At 43.3% G+C, this 15,386-nt stretch overlaps 1 protein-coding gene across 10 annotated transcripts in view; it reads left to right on the top strand.

Moving 5' to 3' along the window:
* The window catches only part of LOC115156125 (myocardin), a 191,963-nt gene that overhangs the window by 111,482 nt on the left and 65,095 nt on the right, over window positions 1–15,386 (top strand). Inside the window, exon 1 of one of the 10 annotated variants that reach the window (XM_029703502.1) lies at window positions 12,191–12,620. The exons of the other annotated variants lie outside the window; for them this stretch is intronic. Coding sequence (XP_029559362.1) covers window positions 12,566–12,620 — 55 coding nt within the window. The 5' untranslated portion in view covers window positions 12,191–12,565. Of the gene's footprint in view, window positions 1–12,190; window positions 12,621–15,386 lie in introns of those variants that run through there. 10 annotated transcript variants of the gene reach the window in all.

Genomic DNA, 15,386 nt, shown 5'->3' with positions numbered 1-15,386 from the left:
CTGTGTCTTTTTCTGTCTCCCTTGCTCTCTTTCTGTCTCTCTTTCTGTGTTTTGTACTGTATCTCTTTCTGTCTCTTTCTGTGTTTTGTACTGTATCTCTTTCTGTCATTTAATGTCTCTCTTACTGTCTCCCTTTCTCTTACTGCCTCTCTTACTCTTACTGTCTCCCCTTCTTTCTATTTCTGTCTCTCTCACTGTCTCTATTTCTGTCTCTTTCTGTGTTTCGTACTGTATCTCTTTCTGTCTCCCTTGCTCTCTTTCTGTCTCTCTTTCTGTGTTTCGTACTGTATCTCTTTCTGTCTCTTAATGTCTCTCTTTCTCTGTCATGACTTCCTCCGAAGTCGGTCCCTCTCCTTGTTCGGGTGACGTTCGAAGGTCAACGTCACCGGTCTTCTAGCCATCGCCGATCCACCTTTCATTTTCCATTTGTTTTGTCTTGTCTTCCCACACACCTGGTTTCAATTCCATCATTACATGTTGTGTATTTAACCCTCTGTTCCCCCCATGTCCTTGTCCGGAATTGTTTATTGTAGTGCTTGTGCACGTTATGCAGGTGTGTGACGGGTTTTCCCCATTTGATTTATTGTACTGTTTACGGTGGTTTTATTTATTAAACTGCACCGTTGTAAATCAGTTTTGCTCTCCTGCGCCTGACTTCTCTGCCGCCAGTACGCACCCCCTACATTCTCTCTTACTGTCTCCCTTTCTCTTTTTCTGTCTCTCTTGCTGTCTCCCTTTCTCTTTTTCTGTCTCTCTTACTGTCACCCTTTCTCTCTCTCTTATGGTGTCCCTTTTTCTCTTTCTGTCTCTCTTACTGTCTCTCTTTTTGTCTTTCGTTCTGTTTCCCGTTGAAATCAGATCAAAGTTTATTTGTCATGTGCGCCGAATACAACAGGTGTAGACCACAGTGAAATGCTTACTTACAAGCTGTAACCAATAGTGCAAAAAGGTAGTAGGTGAACAATAGGCAAGTAAAGAAATAAAACAACAGTAAAAAGACAGGCTATATACAGTAGCGAGGCTATAAAAGTAGCAAGGCTACATACAGACACCTGTCTCCCGTTCTGTCTCTTACTTTCTCTCTTACTGTCTCCTTTCCTCTCTTTGTCTCTTACTGTGTCTCTCTTACTGTCTCCCTTTCTCTTTCTTTCTGTCTCTTCTGCTGTCTCTCTTTCTGTCTCTCTTTCTGTCTTTTACTGTCTCTCTTTCTTGCAATCTCTGTCTTCTTTCTGTCTTTCCCTCTTACCTTTTCCACTATCGCTGTGTATCTGTTTTACTCAATCATGTCATTTTTCCCCCTCTGGTGGTGAACAAGTTATTGTGCCCCTGATAAGCCTGATTAGCTCTGATAAAAGGATGCATCAGTCAGACGTGATTTTTGGAGACTTTGTTTCCTAACTATTTAGTTCACAATACTGACGGTACAGGGCAAACATTTAATTTCACATCCAATGTGTGGGTAAAAAGAGTAAAGTTAGAAAAAAATATCCTGGTAGTCCTTTGTGTGGGTAAACCAGCCTGGTAGTCCTTTGTGTGGGTAAACAGGCCTGGTAGTCATGTGTGGTGTGTGGGTAAACCAGCCTGGTAGTCCTGTGTGGGTAAACCAGCCTGGTAGTCCTGTATAGTGTGTGGGTAAACCAGGCTGGTAGTCCTGTGTGGGTAAACCAGCCTGATAGACCTGTGTGGGGTGTATGTAAACCAACCTGGTAGTCCTGTGTGGTGTGTGGGTAAACCAGCCTGGTAGTCCTTTGTTGGTAAACCAGCTTGGTAGTCCTCTCTGGGTAAACCAGCCTCGTAGTTCTGTGTTTTGTGTGGGTAATCCAGCCTGGTAGTCCTGTGTCAGTAACCCAGGCTGGTAGTCCTGTGTGGGTAAACCAGCCTGGTAGTCCTGTGGGGTAGTGGGTAAACCAGCCAGGTAGTCCTTTGTTGGTAAACCAGCTTGGTAGTCCTGTCTGGGTAAACCAACCTGGTAGTCTTGTGTGGGTAAACCAGCCTGGTAGTCTTGTGTGGGTAAACCAGCCTGGTAGTCGTGTGTGTGTGTGTGTGTGTGTGTGTGTGTGTGTGTGTGTGTGTGTGTGTGTGTGTGTTTAAACCAGCCTGGTAGTGATGTGTGTGTGTTTAAACCAGCCTGGTAGTGATGTGTGTGTGTTTAATCCAGCCTGGTAGTGATGTGTGTGTGTTTAAACCAGCCTGGTAGTGATGTGTGTGTGTTTAATCCAGCCTGGTAGTGATGTGTGTGTGTTTAAACCAGCCTTGTAGTGATGTGTGTGTGGGTAAACCAGCTTGGTAGTGATGTGTGTGTGTTTAATCCAGCCTGGTAGTGATGTGTGTGTGTTTAAACCAGCCTGGTAGTGATGTGTGTGTGTTTAAACCAGCCTGGTAGTGATGTGTGTGTGTTTAAACCAGCCTGGTAGTGATGTGTGTGTGTTTAAACCAGCCTGGTAGTGATGTGTGTGTGTTTAAACCAGCCTGGTAGTGATGTGTGTGTGTTTATACCAGCCTGGTAGTGATGTGTGTGTGTTTATACCAGCCTGGTAGTGATGTGTGTGTGTTTAAACAAGCCTGGTAGTAATGTGTGTGTGTTTAAACCAGCCTGGTAGTGATGTGTGTGTTTAAACCAGCCTGGTAGTGATGTGTGTGTGGGTAAACCAGCCTGATAGTCCTGTTTGGTTTGTGGGTCTGATAGATTATTTACAATTAAATGGTCCTCCTCTGGGAGTGTTTACCTGAGGAGCATGTACCCCAGTCCTACCCAGAGACAGTATGCAGAGGGGGTGATACCCAGAGACAGTAGCAGAGGGGGGGATACCCAGAGACAGTAGCAGAGGGGGTGATACCCAGAGACAGTGAGCAGAGGGGGGTGATACCCAGAGACAGTGAGCAGAGGGGGGTGATACCCAGAGACAGTGAGCAGAGGGGGGTGATACCCAGAGACAGTAGCAGAGGGGGTGATACCCAGAGACAGTAGCAGAGGGGGTGATACCCAGAGACAGTAGCAGAGGGGGTGATACCCAGAGACAGTGAGCAGAGGGGGGGTGATACCCAGAAACAGTAGCAGAGGGGGGTGATACCCAGAGACAATGAGCAGAGGGGGGTGATACCCAGAGACAGTGAGCAGAGGGGGGGTGATACCCAGAGACAGTAGCAGAGGGGGTGATACCCAGAGACAGTGAGCAGAGGGGGGGTGATACCCAGAGACAGTAGCAGAGGGGGTGATACCCAGAGACAGTGAGCAGAGGGGGGGTGATACCCAGAGACAGTAGCAGAGGGGGGTGATACCCAGAGACAGTGAGCAGAGGGGGGTGATACCCAGAGACAGTAGCAGAGCGGGGTGATACCCAGAGACAGTGAGCAGAGGTGGTGATACCCAGAGACAGTAGCAGAGGGGGTGTAGTGTCATTAAAGAAGTTCCTTCTGAAACAAACCTACATCTCTCAGACAGATAAGACCCAGCTGCTACTGTTAGGGTTGGGACGGCTGCTATGTCTGCCCTCCCCTATACACACACACACAGGCTTACACACACATACACATATGTGCACACGCAGTGGTGTAAAGTACTTAAGTAAATATACTTTAAAGTACTAAAGTTGTTTTTTGGGTTATCTGTACTTTAGTATTTATATTTTTGACAACTTTTAATTAATTTACATTTTTTACTATTTTATTTCACCAGGTAGGCCAGTTGAGAACAAGTTCTCATTTACTGCGACCTGGCCAAGATAAAGCAAAGCAGTGCGACAAAAACAACAACACAGAGTTACACATGGGATAAACAAACGTACAGTCAATAACACAATAGAAAAATCTGTATACAGTGTGTGCAAATGAAGTAAGGAGGTAAGGCAATAAATAAGCCAATAATAATTACAATTTAGCAATTTACACTGGAGTGATGGATGTGCAAGTAGAAATACTTGTGTGCAAAAGAGCAGAAAAACAAATATGGGGATGAGGTAGGTAGTTGGTTGGATGGGCTATTTACAGATGGGCTGTGTACAGCTGCAGTGATCGGTAAGCTGCTCTGACAGCTGACGCTTAAAGTTAGTGAGGGAGATATAAGTCTCCAACTTCAGTGATTTTTTTCAATTCGTTCCAGTCATAGGCAGCAGAGAACTGGAAGGAAAGGCGGCCAAAGTAGGTGTTGGCTTTGGGATGCCCAGTGAAATATACCTGCTGGAGCGCGTGCTATGGGTGGGTGTTGCTACAGTGACCAGTGAGCTGAGATAAGGAGGAGCTTTACCAAAGACTTATAGATGACCTGGAGCCAGTGGGTTTGGCGACGAAAATGTAGTAAAGACCAGCCAACCAGAGCATACGGATCGCAGTGGTGGGTAGTATATGGGGCTTTAGTGACAAAACGGATGGCACAGTGATAGTCTGCATGCAATTTGCTGAGTAGAGTGTTGGAGGCTATTTTGTAAATGACATCGCCGAAGTCAAGGATCGGTAGGATAGTCAGTTTTACGAGTGTATGTTTGGCAACATGAGTGAAGGAGGCTTTGTTGCAAAATAGGAAGCCCATTCTAGATTTAACTTTGGATTGTAGATGCTTAATGTGAGTCTGGAAGAAGAGTTTACAGTCTAGCCAGACACCTAGATATTGATAGTATATTCTAAGTCAGAAGCGTCCAGAGTAGTGATGCTAGTTGGGCGGGCAGGTGCGGGCAGCGATCGGTTGAAGAGCATGCGTTTCGTTTTACTAGCATTTAAGAGCAGTTAGAGGCCACGGAAGGAGTGTTGTATGGCGTTGAAGCTCGTTTGGAGGTTAGTTAACACAGTGTCCAAAGAAGGACCAGATGTATACAGAATGGTGTCGTCTGCGTAGAGGTGGATCAAAGAATCACCCGCAGCAAGAGCGTCATCATTGATATATACACAGAAAAGAGTCAGCCCAAGAATTGAACCCTGTGGCACCCCCATAGAGACTGCCAGAGGTCCGGACAACAGGCCTTCCAATTTGACACACTGAACTCTAGTGAACCAGGTGAGGTAGTCATTAGAGAAACCAAGGCTGTTGAATCTGCCGATAAGAATACTGTGTTTGACAGAGTCGAAAGCCTTGGCCAGGTCGATGAAGACGGCTGCACAGTACTGTCTTTTATTGATGGCTGTTATGATATCGTTTATGACCTTGAGCGTGGCTGAGGTGCAACCGTGACCAGCTCGGAAACCAGATTGCATAACGGAGAAGGTACGGTGGGATTCAAAATGGTCGGAGATCTGTTTGTTCACTTGGCTTTCAAAGATTTTAGAAAGGCAGAGCAGGATGGATATAAGTATGTAACAGTTTGGGTCTAGAGTGTCTCCCCCTTTGAAGAGGGGGATGACTGCGGCCGCTTTCCAATCTTTAGGAATCTCAGACGATACAAAAGAGAGGTTGAACAGACTAGTAATAGCGGCGGATAAATTTGGGAAGAGAGGGTACAGATTGTCTAGCCCAGCTGATTTGTATGGATCCAGGTTTTGCAGCTCCTTCAGAACATCAGCTGTCTGAATTTGGGTGAAGGAGAAGCGGGGGGGGGGGGGGGGGGCTTGGGCCAGTTGCTGCTAGGGGTGCAGAGCTGTTGGCCGGGGTTGGGGTAGCCAGGTGGAAAGCATGACCAGCCGTTGAAAAATGGCTATTGAAATTCTCGGTTTTCGTGGATTTATCAGTGGTGGCCTTCCTAAATCAGGACTCAGACACGGCTAGGACATCAGGGTTGGCGGAGTGTGCTAAAGCAGTGAATAAAGCAAACTTAGGGAGGAGGCTTCTGATGTTAAAGGCTTTTACGGTTGCAGAGGTCAACAAATGAGAGCGCCTGGGGACACACAGGGCCTGGGTTAACCTTTACATCACCAGAGGAACAGAGGAGGAGTAGGATGAGGGCACGGCTAAAGGCTATAAGAACTGGTCGTCTAGTGCGTTTGGAACGGAGAATTAAAGGGGCAGATTTCTGGGCGTGGTAGGATAGATTCAGGGCATAGAGTACAGACAAGGGTATGGCAGGGTGCGAGTACAGTGGGGGTAAACCTAGGCATTGAGTGACGATGAGAGAGGTTGCGTCTCTGGAGGCGCCAGTTAAGCTAGGTGCGGTCTCCGCATGTGTGGGGGTGGGACAAGGGGGCTATCTGAGGCATGTTGAGCAGAACTAGGGGCTCCGCAGTAAAATATAATAATGAGAGCTGCCCTAAACAACAGTATACAAGGCATAGTTACATTAGAGGCATAAAGCAATCACAGGTGTTGATTGGGAGAGCTAAGACAACAACAACTGGTAAATGGCGATGAATGGGCAGAGAGGGTCAGTTAGCCGGGAGATGGGCCTAGCTCGAGGCTAGCTGGTGCATGCTTCTGGACAAGGGCGTTAGCCACAATAGCCACTCGGTAGTAGCTAGCTAGCTGCGAAGATCCGGTGTAATGGTCCAGAGCTTGCGGCAGGAATCCGCCAAATACAACAGGTGTAGACCTTACAGTGAAATGCTTACTTACAGGCTCTAACCAATAGTGCAAAAAAGGTGTGTGTGTGTGTGTAGTGTCTAACAATGACTAAATAGCAAGTAGCTAATTAGCTGGCTAGCTTCTGATGGCTAGCCTCTGATGGCTAGCTTCTGATGGCTAGCCTCTGATGGAGGTTCCAGTTATAGGGTTAAAAGAATTGCAGATCCGTGCCACATTGGGTGAGGCGGGTTACAGGAAAGTATATTTAATTTAAAAATGGAAAAAAGATATTGAAATATAATAAAATGTATACAGAAAAAACAGAAAAAGGCTGAATATTTTTACATGGGACAAAAACAAACACGTCTTACTGCTGCGCCATCTTGGTGTATTTACCTTGGTGTATAACCTTGTCAATCATGGATCATATATAGGGAAATAGAGTAATACAACACTGTGTGTGTGTGTGCACGCCAAACCGTGTCTCATGGGTTGTAGAATAATGGATATTAATTATTCTGCTAACCCCATTGGCCCCCGCCATGTCTCCAAATCTGGTTGACTGGATTTTGATTTATGAAAAATTTCCTATATAAAATAATGTACTTTTTACTCCATACATTTTCCCTGACACCCAAAAGTACTTGTTACATTTTGAATGCTTAGCAGGACAGGCAAATGGTCCAATTCACACACTTATCAAGAGAACATCCCTGGCATCTCTACTGCCTCTGATCTGGTGGACTCACTAAACACATGCTTTATTTGTAAATGATGTCTGAGTATTGGAACGTGCCTCTGGCTATCCGTTAATAAAAAAATGGTGTTTAATATAAAGAATATGAAATTATTATTGATACTTAAGTATATATTAGCAATTAAATGTACTTTTCATACTTAAGTATATTTAAAACCAAATACTTTTAGACTTTTACTCAAGTAGAATTTTCCTGGGTGACTTTCATTTTTACTTGAGTCATTTTCAATGAAATTATCTTTACTTTTACTCAAGTATGACAATTTGGTACTTTTTCCACCACTGCATGCAGACACACACACACACACACACACACACACACACACACACACCTCAGACCCATGGATTTCATGCATGGCACATGTACCGTGATATGCCAAGTATGGAACACTTCCTATCAGTGGCTATTTCGCGTAAACAAAGCTGGATACCAGTAATGCGCTGTACAGTGTAGTTCGATGAACACAAGCTAGGTTAGTGCCATTGTTTTGAAATGAAAGAACAATTTCCTTACAGTTAATCCATGCAAATGTGAGTTTTTTTGTTGTTGTCTGACCAGTCATTGGTTGAAAGAGTAAGGACTGGGTTTAAAAGTTCATCCTAGATGTATACGTCATTTTCACTTCACATTACTAGATTTGTTTATAACTCCCAACTAGGGTTGCACAATTCGGGGAACTTTCAATAAATTCCCTGGTTTCCCGAAATCCCGGTGGGAAGTTTCTAGAATCAGGAGTGAATAAGCAGAAAATCCAGAAACAAGGGAATTTATTGAAAGTTCCAGGAATTTTGCAACCCTAGAGTCCCAACTTTTAAATATATATGTATCTGTAAGACTACAAAAAGCAAGTGTACATAAAATGTTCACAATATTCATTTTTTGATAAATCAGTCTGTGTAGTTGGACAATAAACCCTAGTCTAGTTGTTGGTTAACCTGGTTAACCGTGGTTTAAAGAAACTCCTGTTACAATACTGTATGTCATTGGCACCGAGTACTTAATTACTTCAATTATGACAGTGTAACATGTCTAAAAGGACCATTATAAACTGGGTGGTTCAATCCCTGAATGCTGATTGGCTGAAAGCTGTGGTATATGCGACCATATACCACGGGTATGACAAAACATGTATTTTTACTGATCTTATTACGTTGGTAACCAGTTTATAATAGCTATAAGGCACCTCTGGGGGTTGTGGTATATGGCCAATATACCAAGGCTAAGGGCTGTATCCAGGCACTCTGCATTGTGTCGTGCTTAAGAACAGCCCTTAGCCGTGGAATATTGGCCATATACCACACTCCCTCATGCCTTATTGCTTAATTATACTCCAGAGGGTATGGGGGCCAGGTCATGCTGTACTACTGAACACAAACATAAATCATAAACCCAAGGTAATTAATCTATTTGTGAGGAGACACGCACGCACACACACACACTTTAAATTCTTTATCCACAAATCACATTACATTTTAAAGGGTTCACCCACACACACACAGAGTTTACGAGTTTCCAGACAGTTCAGATGAGACTTGTCACGTCCGTTGACATACAATTAAAGGGAAGGATTAGTCCAGGACTGGGTGAACTCCACAGGAATCTCCCTCCCATGCTGTGTCAGACCCAACCACCAACCCTCCCTTTAGGCACCGTGGGTGGGTGTGTGTGTCCCCGTAAATATGTGTGTGTGTGTGTGTGCTTCACTCTTGTGTATGAATTCTTAGTCATTAAACCCAAGCAGTGTTGTGCGTATGGTCGGGATAGCCAGGATAGAAACTGGAACGAGGAGACTGTGTGTTATTTACTTGGTGACACTGTAAGACCCAGGGACGGTGGTGGGAACAGGACCCAGGGACGGTGGTGGGAACAGGACCCAGGGACGGTGGTGGGAACAGGACCCAGGGACGGTGGTGGGAACAGGACCCAGGGACGGTGGTGGGAACAGGACCCAGGGACGGTGGTGGGAACAGGACCCAGGGACGGTGGTGGGAACAGGACCCAGGGACGGTGGTGGGAACAGGACCCAGGGACGGTGGTGGGAACAGGACCCAGGGACGGTGGTGGGAACAGGACCCAGGGACGGTTTGTGGGAACAGGACCCAGGGACGGTGGTGGGAACAGTTTACAAGAGACATTTACCTTTAGGTCCTAAAGCAAAGCCTCTGAGAGTGTAATTGATTGAAGCAATGTCTCTGGAAGTGTAGTTGAGTGAACGTCGGTTTATTTGACCTGAATTGAAGCAGGCCTTGAGGAGCTGGGAGTTGAGTGATGATATCCTATTTTTGAACACCACCGCAGAAGCTTCGCTATTCGGCATCTTCCCAGCTAAGTAGCTGGGTTTTGTTGTTTGGCTATTTGAAGAGAACTATGGCCTATCACTTGCAGCCCACCTCTTCTAATGGATTGTGGGAAAAGTGTGCACATTTTACTAGCTGAAGAGTCAAAAATAGTATTTTATTTATTTGTATTATTATTGAAACTTGATTAATAAAATATTTTTTTTTACATATTGAGACCTAGGTCTCTTTTACAAATGTGCCCTGTATATACAACATAAATATACACATACCCAAACATATACAGTTCAAGTCGGAAGTTTACATACACCTTAGCCAAATACATTTAAACTCAGTTTTTCACAATTCCTGACATATAATCTTAGTAAAAATCCCCTGTTTTGGGTCAGTTAGGATCACCACTTTATTTAAAAAATGTGAAATGTCAGAATAATAGTAGAGAGAATTCTTTATTTCAGCTTTTATTTCTTTCATCACATTCCCAGTGGGTCAGAAGTTTACATATACTAATTGAGTGTTTGGTAGCATGGCCTTTAAATTGTTTAACTTGGGTCAAACATTTCAGGTAGCCTTCCACAAGCTTCCCACAATAAGTTGGGTGAATTTTGGCCCATTCCTCCTGACAGAGCTGGTGTAACTGAGTCAGGTTTGTAGGCCTTCTTGCTCGCACACTCTTTTTCAGTTCTGCCCACAAATGTTCTATAGGATTGAGGTCAGGGCTTTGTGATGGCCACTCCAATACCTTGACTTAGTTGTCCTTAAGCCATTTTGCCACAACTTTGGAAGTATGCTTGGGGTCATTGTCCATTTGGAAGACCCATTTTCAACCAAGCTTTTAACTTCCTGACTGATGTCTTGAGATGTTGCTTCAATATATCCACATAATTTTACTTCCTCATGATGCCATCTATTTTGTGAAGCGCACCAGTCCCTCCTGCAGCAAAGTACCCCCACAACATGATGCTGCCCCCCCCGTGCTTCACGGTTGGGATGATGTTCTTTGGCTCGCAAACCTCCCCCTTTTTCCTCCAAACATAATGATGGTCATTATGGCCAAACAGTTCTATTTTTGCTTCATCAGACCAGCGGACATTTCTCCAAAAGTACGATCTTTGTCCTCATGTGCAGTTGCAAACCGTAGTCTGGCTTTTTTATGGCGGTTTTGTAGCAGTGGCTTCTTCCTTGCTGAGCGGCCTTTCAGGTTATGTCAGTATAGGACTTGTTTTACTGTGGATATAGATACTTTTGTACCTGTTTCCTCCCGCATCTTCACAAGGTCCTTTGCTGTTGTTCTGGGATTGATTTGCACTTTTCGCACCAAAGTACGTTCATCTCTAGGAGACAGATCGCGTCTCCTTCCTGAGCGGTATGACGGCTGCGTGGTCCCATGGTGTTTATACTTGCGTACTATTGTGTGTACAGATGAACGTGGTACCTTCTGGAATTTTGAAATTGCTCCCAAGGATGAACCAGACTTGTTGAGGTCTACAATTTATTTTTCTGAGGTCTTGGCTGATTTATTTGGATTTTCCCATGATGTCAAGCAAAGAGGCACTGAGTTTGAAGGTAGGCCTTTAAATACATCCACAGGTACACCTCCAATTGACACAAATGATGTCAATTAGCCTATCAGAAGCTTCTAAAGCCATGACATCATTTTTGGGAATTTTCCATACTGTTTAAAGGCGCAGTCAACTTAGTGTATGTAAACTTCTGGCCCACTGGAATTGTGATACAGTGAATTATAAGTGAAATAATCTGTCTGTAAACAATTGTTGGAAAAATGACTTGTGTCATGCACAAAGTAGATGACCTAACAGACTTGCCAAAACTATAGTTCGTCAGCAAGAAATTTGTGGAGTGTTTGAAAAATTAGTTTTAATGACTCCAACGTAAGTGTATGTAAACTTCCGACTTCAACTGTACATATTAAAATACAAAAACACAGTCATGGGAAGCACAAATAAAACATCCCAAATCATCCAGAAAAACAGATACATTCATCCACAAATAAGTCCCCAATCAATACTTAAATTTGCTCAAACTGCACCAGAACTTCAAACTAAAAGCAGATTTACCTAGCCCTAGGAACCTCAAGGATTAACCAATACTGTGAATGGGTTAGGCAACTCAGTAAGTTTTTGAACTAACGACTTGTAAACAAAAAGGAAGTAATATAGAGATCTACTGGTCTTTAGCGAAATCCAGCAAATCTTTTGATACAGGGTGGAGTAATGAGTATCAAAACTATCACCTGTAACAAAACGAAGGGCACTACGGTAGATGGCATCCAAAGTATAACATCCTGGCATTTAAACCATTGTTTTTTTTTTAATTCACGTACAATAAAAAAATATATATATTTTAGCATACTGAGAATGCGTCATGTGCAATTGCGTTTCCTGCTATTCGTTTATTTCGGAAAATATCCCGATATCTAATTGACCAGCTGTTGTCAAAGCCTAAATGAGTATGACATTCGGCCATTTAAAGTATACTCACACACTATTACATTAAAAAAAATGGCATACTCAAACGGCCTACTATTTATGACACAAGAATGGGTATTAGGACATGGCCATAGTCAGAGCAGTAACATATCCAGAAGGTCAGAGGGAGTCTCCAGCCGGCAGTCCTCTTCTCCCTAGAAGGAGGAGCTACCAGAACCTTTAGCTCCTAGCCCCTCCCTGCCGAGGGCATAATTACCCACTAAAGGAGGGGCTAGTGGAACCTTGGGAGGGGCTATAGGAACCCTCAGTGATTAGCTCCTCCCAGCAGAGGTATATCACTCCACTCCCTCTGGAGTGGAGACTCAGAGCTACATGAGACCAAAGCCTGGCTGTCTACTTCACTATCGGACTCCCACAGCTACCCAAGGGAGAGAGAGAGAGAGAGAGGAGTGAAGAGATACACCACTTCTTTTTTTTTGGTCTTTTGTTGTAGTAGCTGTTAACTGTTGTTAATGACGCGCGTTTGGACAGCTCTGGTCTCGGTCTCCGGTCCCAGGAAGGGCCAGGGGCATTAAAGTGAAAGTGTGTGCGTCTGTTCTCTTTTTCTCTCCTGTACACTGGAACCATACAGTTAGCATCATGACTTTACTGGGCTCTGAACGCTCCATACTGATACGAAGCAAGTTTAGATCAGGTAAGATCCTATTGTGTGTGTTCATGTCCACTCACCTAGCAGAAGCATTTGTTCCACCCCTCGGACTGGCACTTTGTTGATATGTACTATATAAACATCCTCTCCTTATGATACAATGTTTGCACTTGCATTGATAAAATGTTTTATTTTTTCAATGCCATTTGTCCATCAACCGTCAGTACTTGTATTTTATTTATAGTGAACAGTAGTACAGGTACATGCTTTTTGTATATTGCTTATCAAATCAAATTTTATTAATCACAAACACATATTTAGCAGATGTTATTGCGGGTGTAGCGAAATGCTTGTGTTTCTAGCTCCAACTGTGCAGTAATATCTAACAATACACACAAATCTAAAAAGTAAAATAATTGAATTAAGATATATAGAAAATGTAGAATGAGCAATGTCGGAGTCCGGAGTATAAATGTATATACTGAGTATACAAAACATTAAGAACACCTGCTCTTTCCATGACATAGACTGACCAGGTGAATCCAGGTGAAAGCTATGATCCCTTGTTGATGTCACTTGTTAAATATATATATATATTTTACATATATTTGATATATGACATATCATATATGTAAAATAAATGTAAAATCTACCACTCCAGTGTTTTAATTGCTAAATTGTATTTACTTTGCCACCATGGCCTATTTATTGCCTTTACCTCCCTTATCTCACCTCATTTGCTCACATTGTATATAGACTTATTTTTCTACTGTATTATTAACTGTATGTTTGTTTTACTCCATGTGTAACTCTGTGTTGTTGTATGTGTCAAACTGCTTTGCTTTATCTTGGCCAGGTCGCAGTTGTAAATGAGAACTTGTTCTCAACTTGCCTACCTGGTTAAATAAAGGTGAAATAAAAAATTTAAATCCACTTCAATCAGTGTAGATGAAGGGGAGGAGACGGGTTAAAGAAGGATTTTTAAACATTGAGAATGTGTATGTGAGCCATTCAGAGAGTGAATGGGCAAGGCAAAACATTGAAGTACCTTTGAACAGGGTATGGTAGTAGGAAGCATTGGAGTCAACATGGTCCAGCATCCCTGTGGAACGTTTTCGACACCTTGTAGAGTCCATGCCCTGACAAATTGAGGCTGTTCTGAGGGCAAAAGGGAGAGGTGCAACTCCACATTACATTTAAGTCATTTAGCAGACGCTCTTATCCAGAGCGACTTACAAATTGGTGCATTCACCTTATGATATCCAGTGGAACAACCACTTTACAATAGTGCATCTAAATCTTTTAAGGGGGGGGGGGGTTAGAAGGATTACTTTATCCTATCCCAGGTATTCCAGGTATATTAGGATGGTGTTCCTAATGTTTTGTATACTCAGTGTATATATGTGATGGGATGTATAGACAATAGGGACAGTATGCACAGTATATGAATATGTATAGAATATGTAGTATATCTGAAGAATAGTATATGTACAGCAATAATTAAATAGGATAGGCCTTGACTAGAATACAGTATGTAAACATTATTAAAGTGACCAGTGTTCCATGTCTATGTACATAGGGCAGCAACCTCTAAGGTGCAGGGATGAGTACCGGGTGGTAGCCATCTAGTAACAGTGACTACATTTCAGGGCAGGATACTGGTCGGAGGCCAGCTAGTGATGACTATTTAACAGTCTGATGACCTTGAGTTGTTCAGTCTCTCAGTCCCAGCTCTGATGCACCTCTACTAACCTCGCCGTTTGGATGGTAGCGGGGTGAACAGGCTGTGGCTTGGGAGGCTGAGGTCCTTGATCATCTTCTTGGCCTTCCTGTGATACCGGGTGCTGTAGATGTCCTGGAGGGCAGGCAGTGTACCCCTTAGTGATGCGTTGGGTAGACCGCACCACCCTCTGGAGACCCCTGTGGTTGCGGACTGTGCAGGTGTCGTACCAGGCGGTGATACAGGCCGACAGGATGCTCTCAATGGTGCATCTGTAAAAGTTTGTGAGGGTCCTAGGGGCCAAGATTAATTTCTTCTGCCTCCTGAGGTTGAGTATGATTTATAATTTCATCTGTAGTACACTATGATTTGTATTGCCTCCTGTACAGCTGAGCACAGAGGCATACCAGCAGGATGAGAGAGGTTAGATGACAGGTGTGTGTCATTTAGTAGGGCCAGCTGATCATGTTGTTGAGAAGGAGATCAGAGACCCTTGACTTATTCAACATTTTGTTGTGTTACAGCTTGAATTCAAAATGGATTAAAACAAAATCTACAAAATCTCACCAATCAAAGAGAAAACATGTTTTTAGAAATGTTTGCAAAATTAAATATAGAAATATCTAATTTACATAAATATTCACACCCCTGGGTCATTACATGTTAGAATTACCTTTTGGAAGTGATACCAACTGTGAGTCTTTATGGCTAAGTCTCTAAGAGCTGTGCACATCTGGATTGTACAATATTTGCACATTATTCTTTAAGAAATTCTATAAGCTCTATCAAGTTGGTTGTTGATCAATGCTAGACAGCGATTTTCAGGTCTTGCCTAAGATTTTAAAGCCAATTTAGGTTGAAAATGTAACTAGGTCACTCAGGAAATTTCAATGCCGTCTTGGTAAGCAACTCCAGTGTATATTTGGCCTTGTGTTTGAGGTTGACCTGCTGAAAGGTGAATTTGCCTCCCGGTGTCTGTTGGAAAGCAGACAGAATCAGGTTTTCCTCAAATATAGAGACCCGTTCCTAACAGACCTGAGGACAACTAGAAACATTCCATATAGGCCTGGTAGGATCCAGACCCGGTCTGA

Source organism: Salmo trutta, chromosome 2 (assembly GCF_901001165.1).
Source record: "Salmo trutta chromosome 2, fSalTru1.1, whole genome shotgun sequence".
Taxonomy (NCBI): Eukaryota; Metazoa; Chordata; class Actinopteri; order Salmoniformes; family Salmonidae; genus Salmo; species Salmo trutta.
The sequence above is the reverse complement of the archived record's forward strand: the minus strand, read 5'-3'. Positions and strand labels throughout refer to the sequence as shown.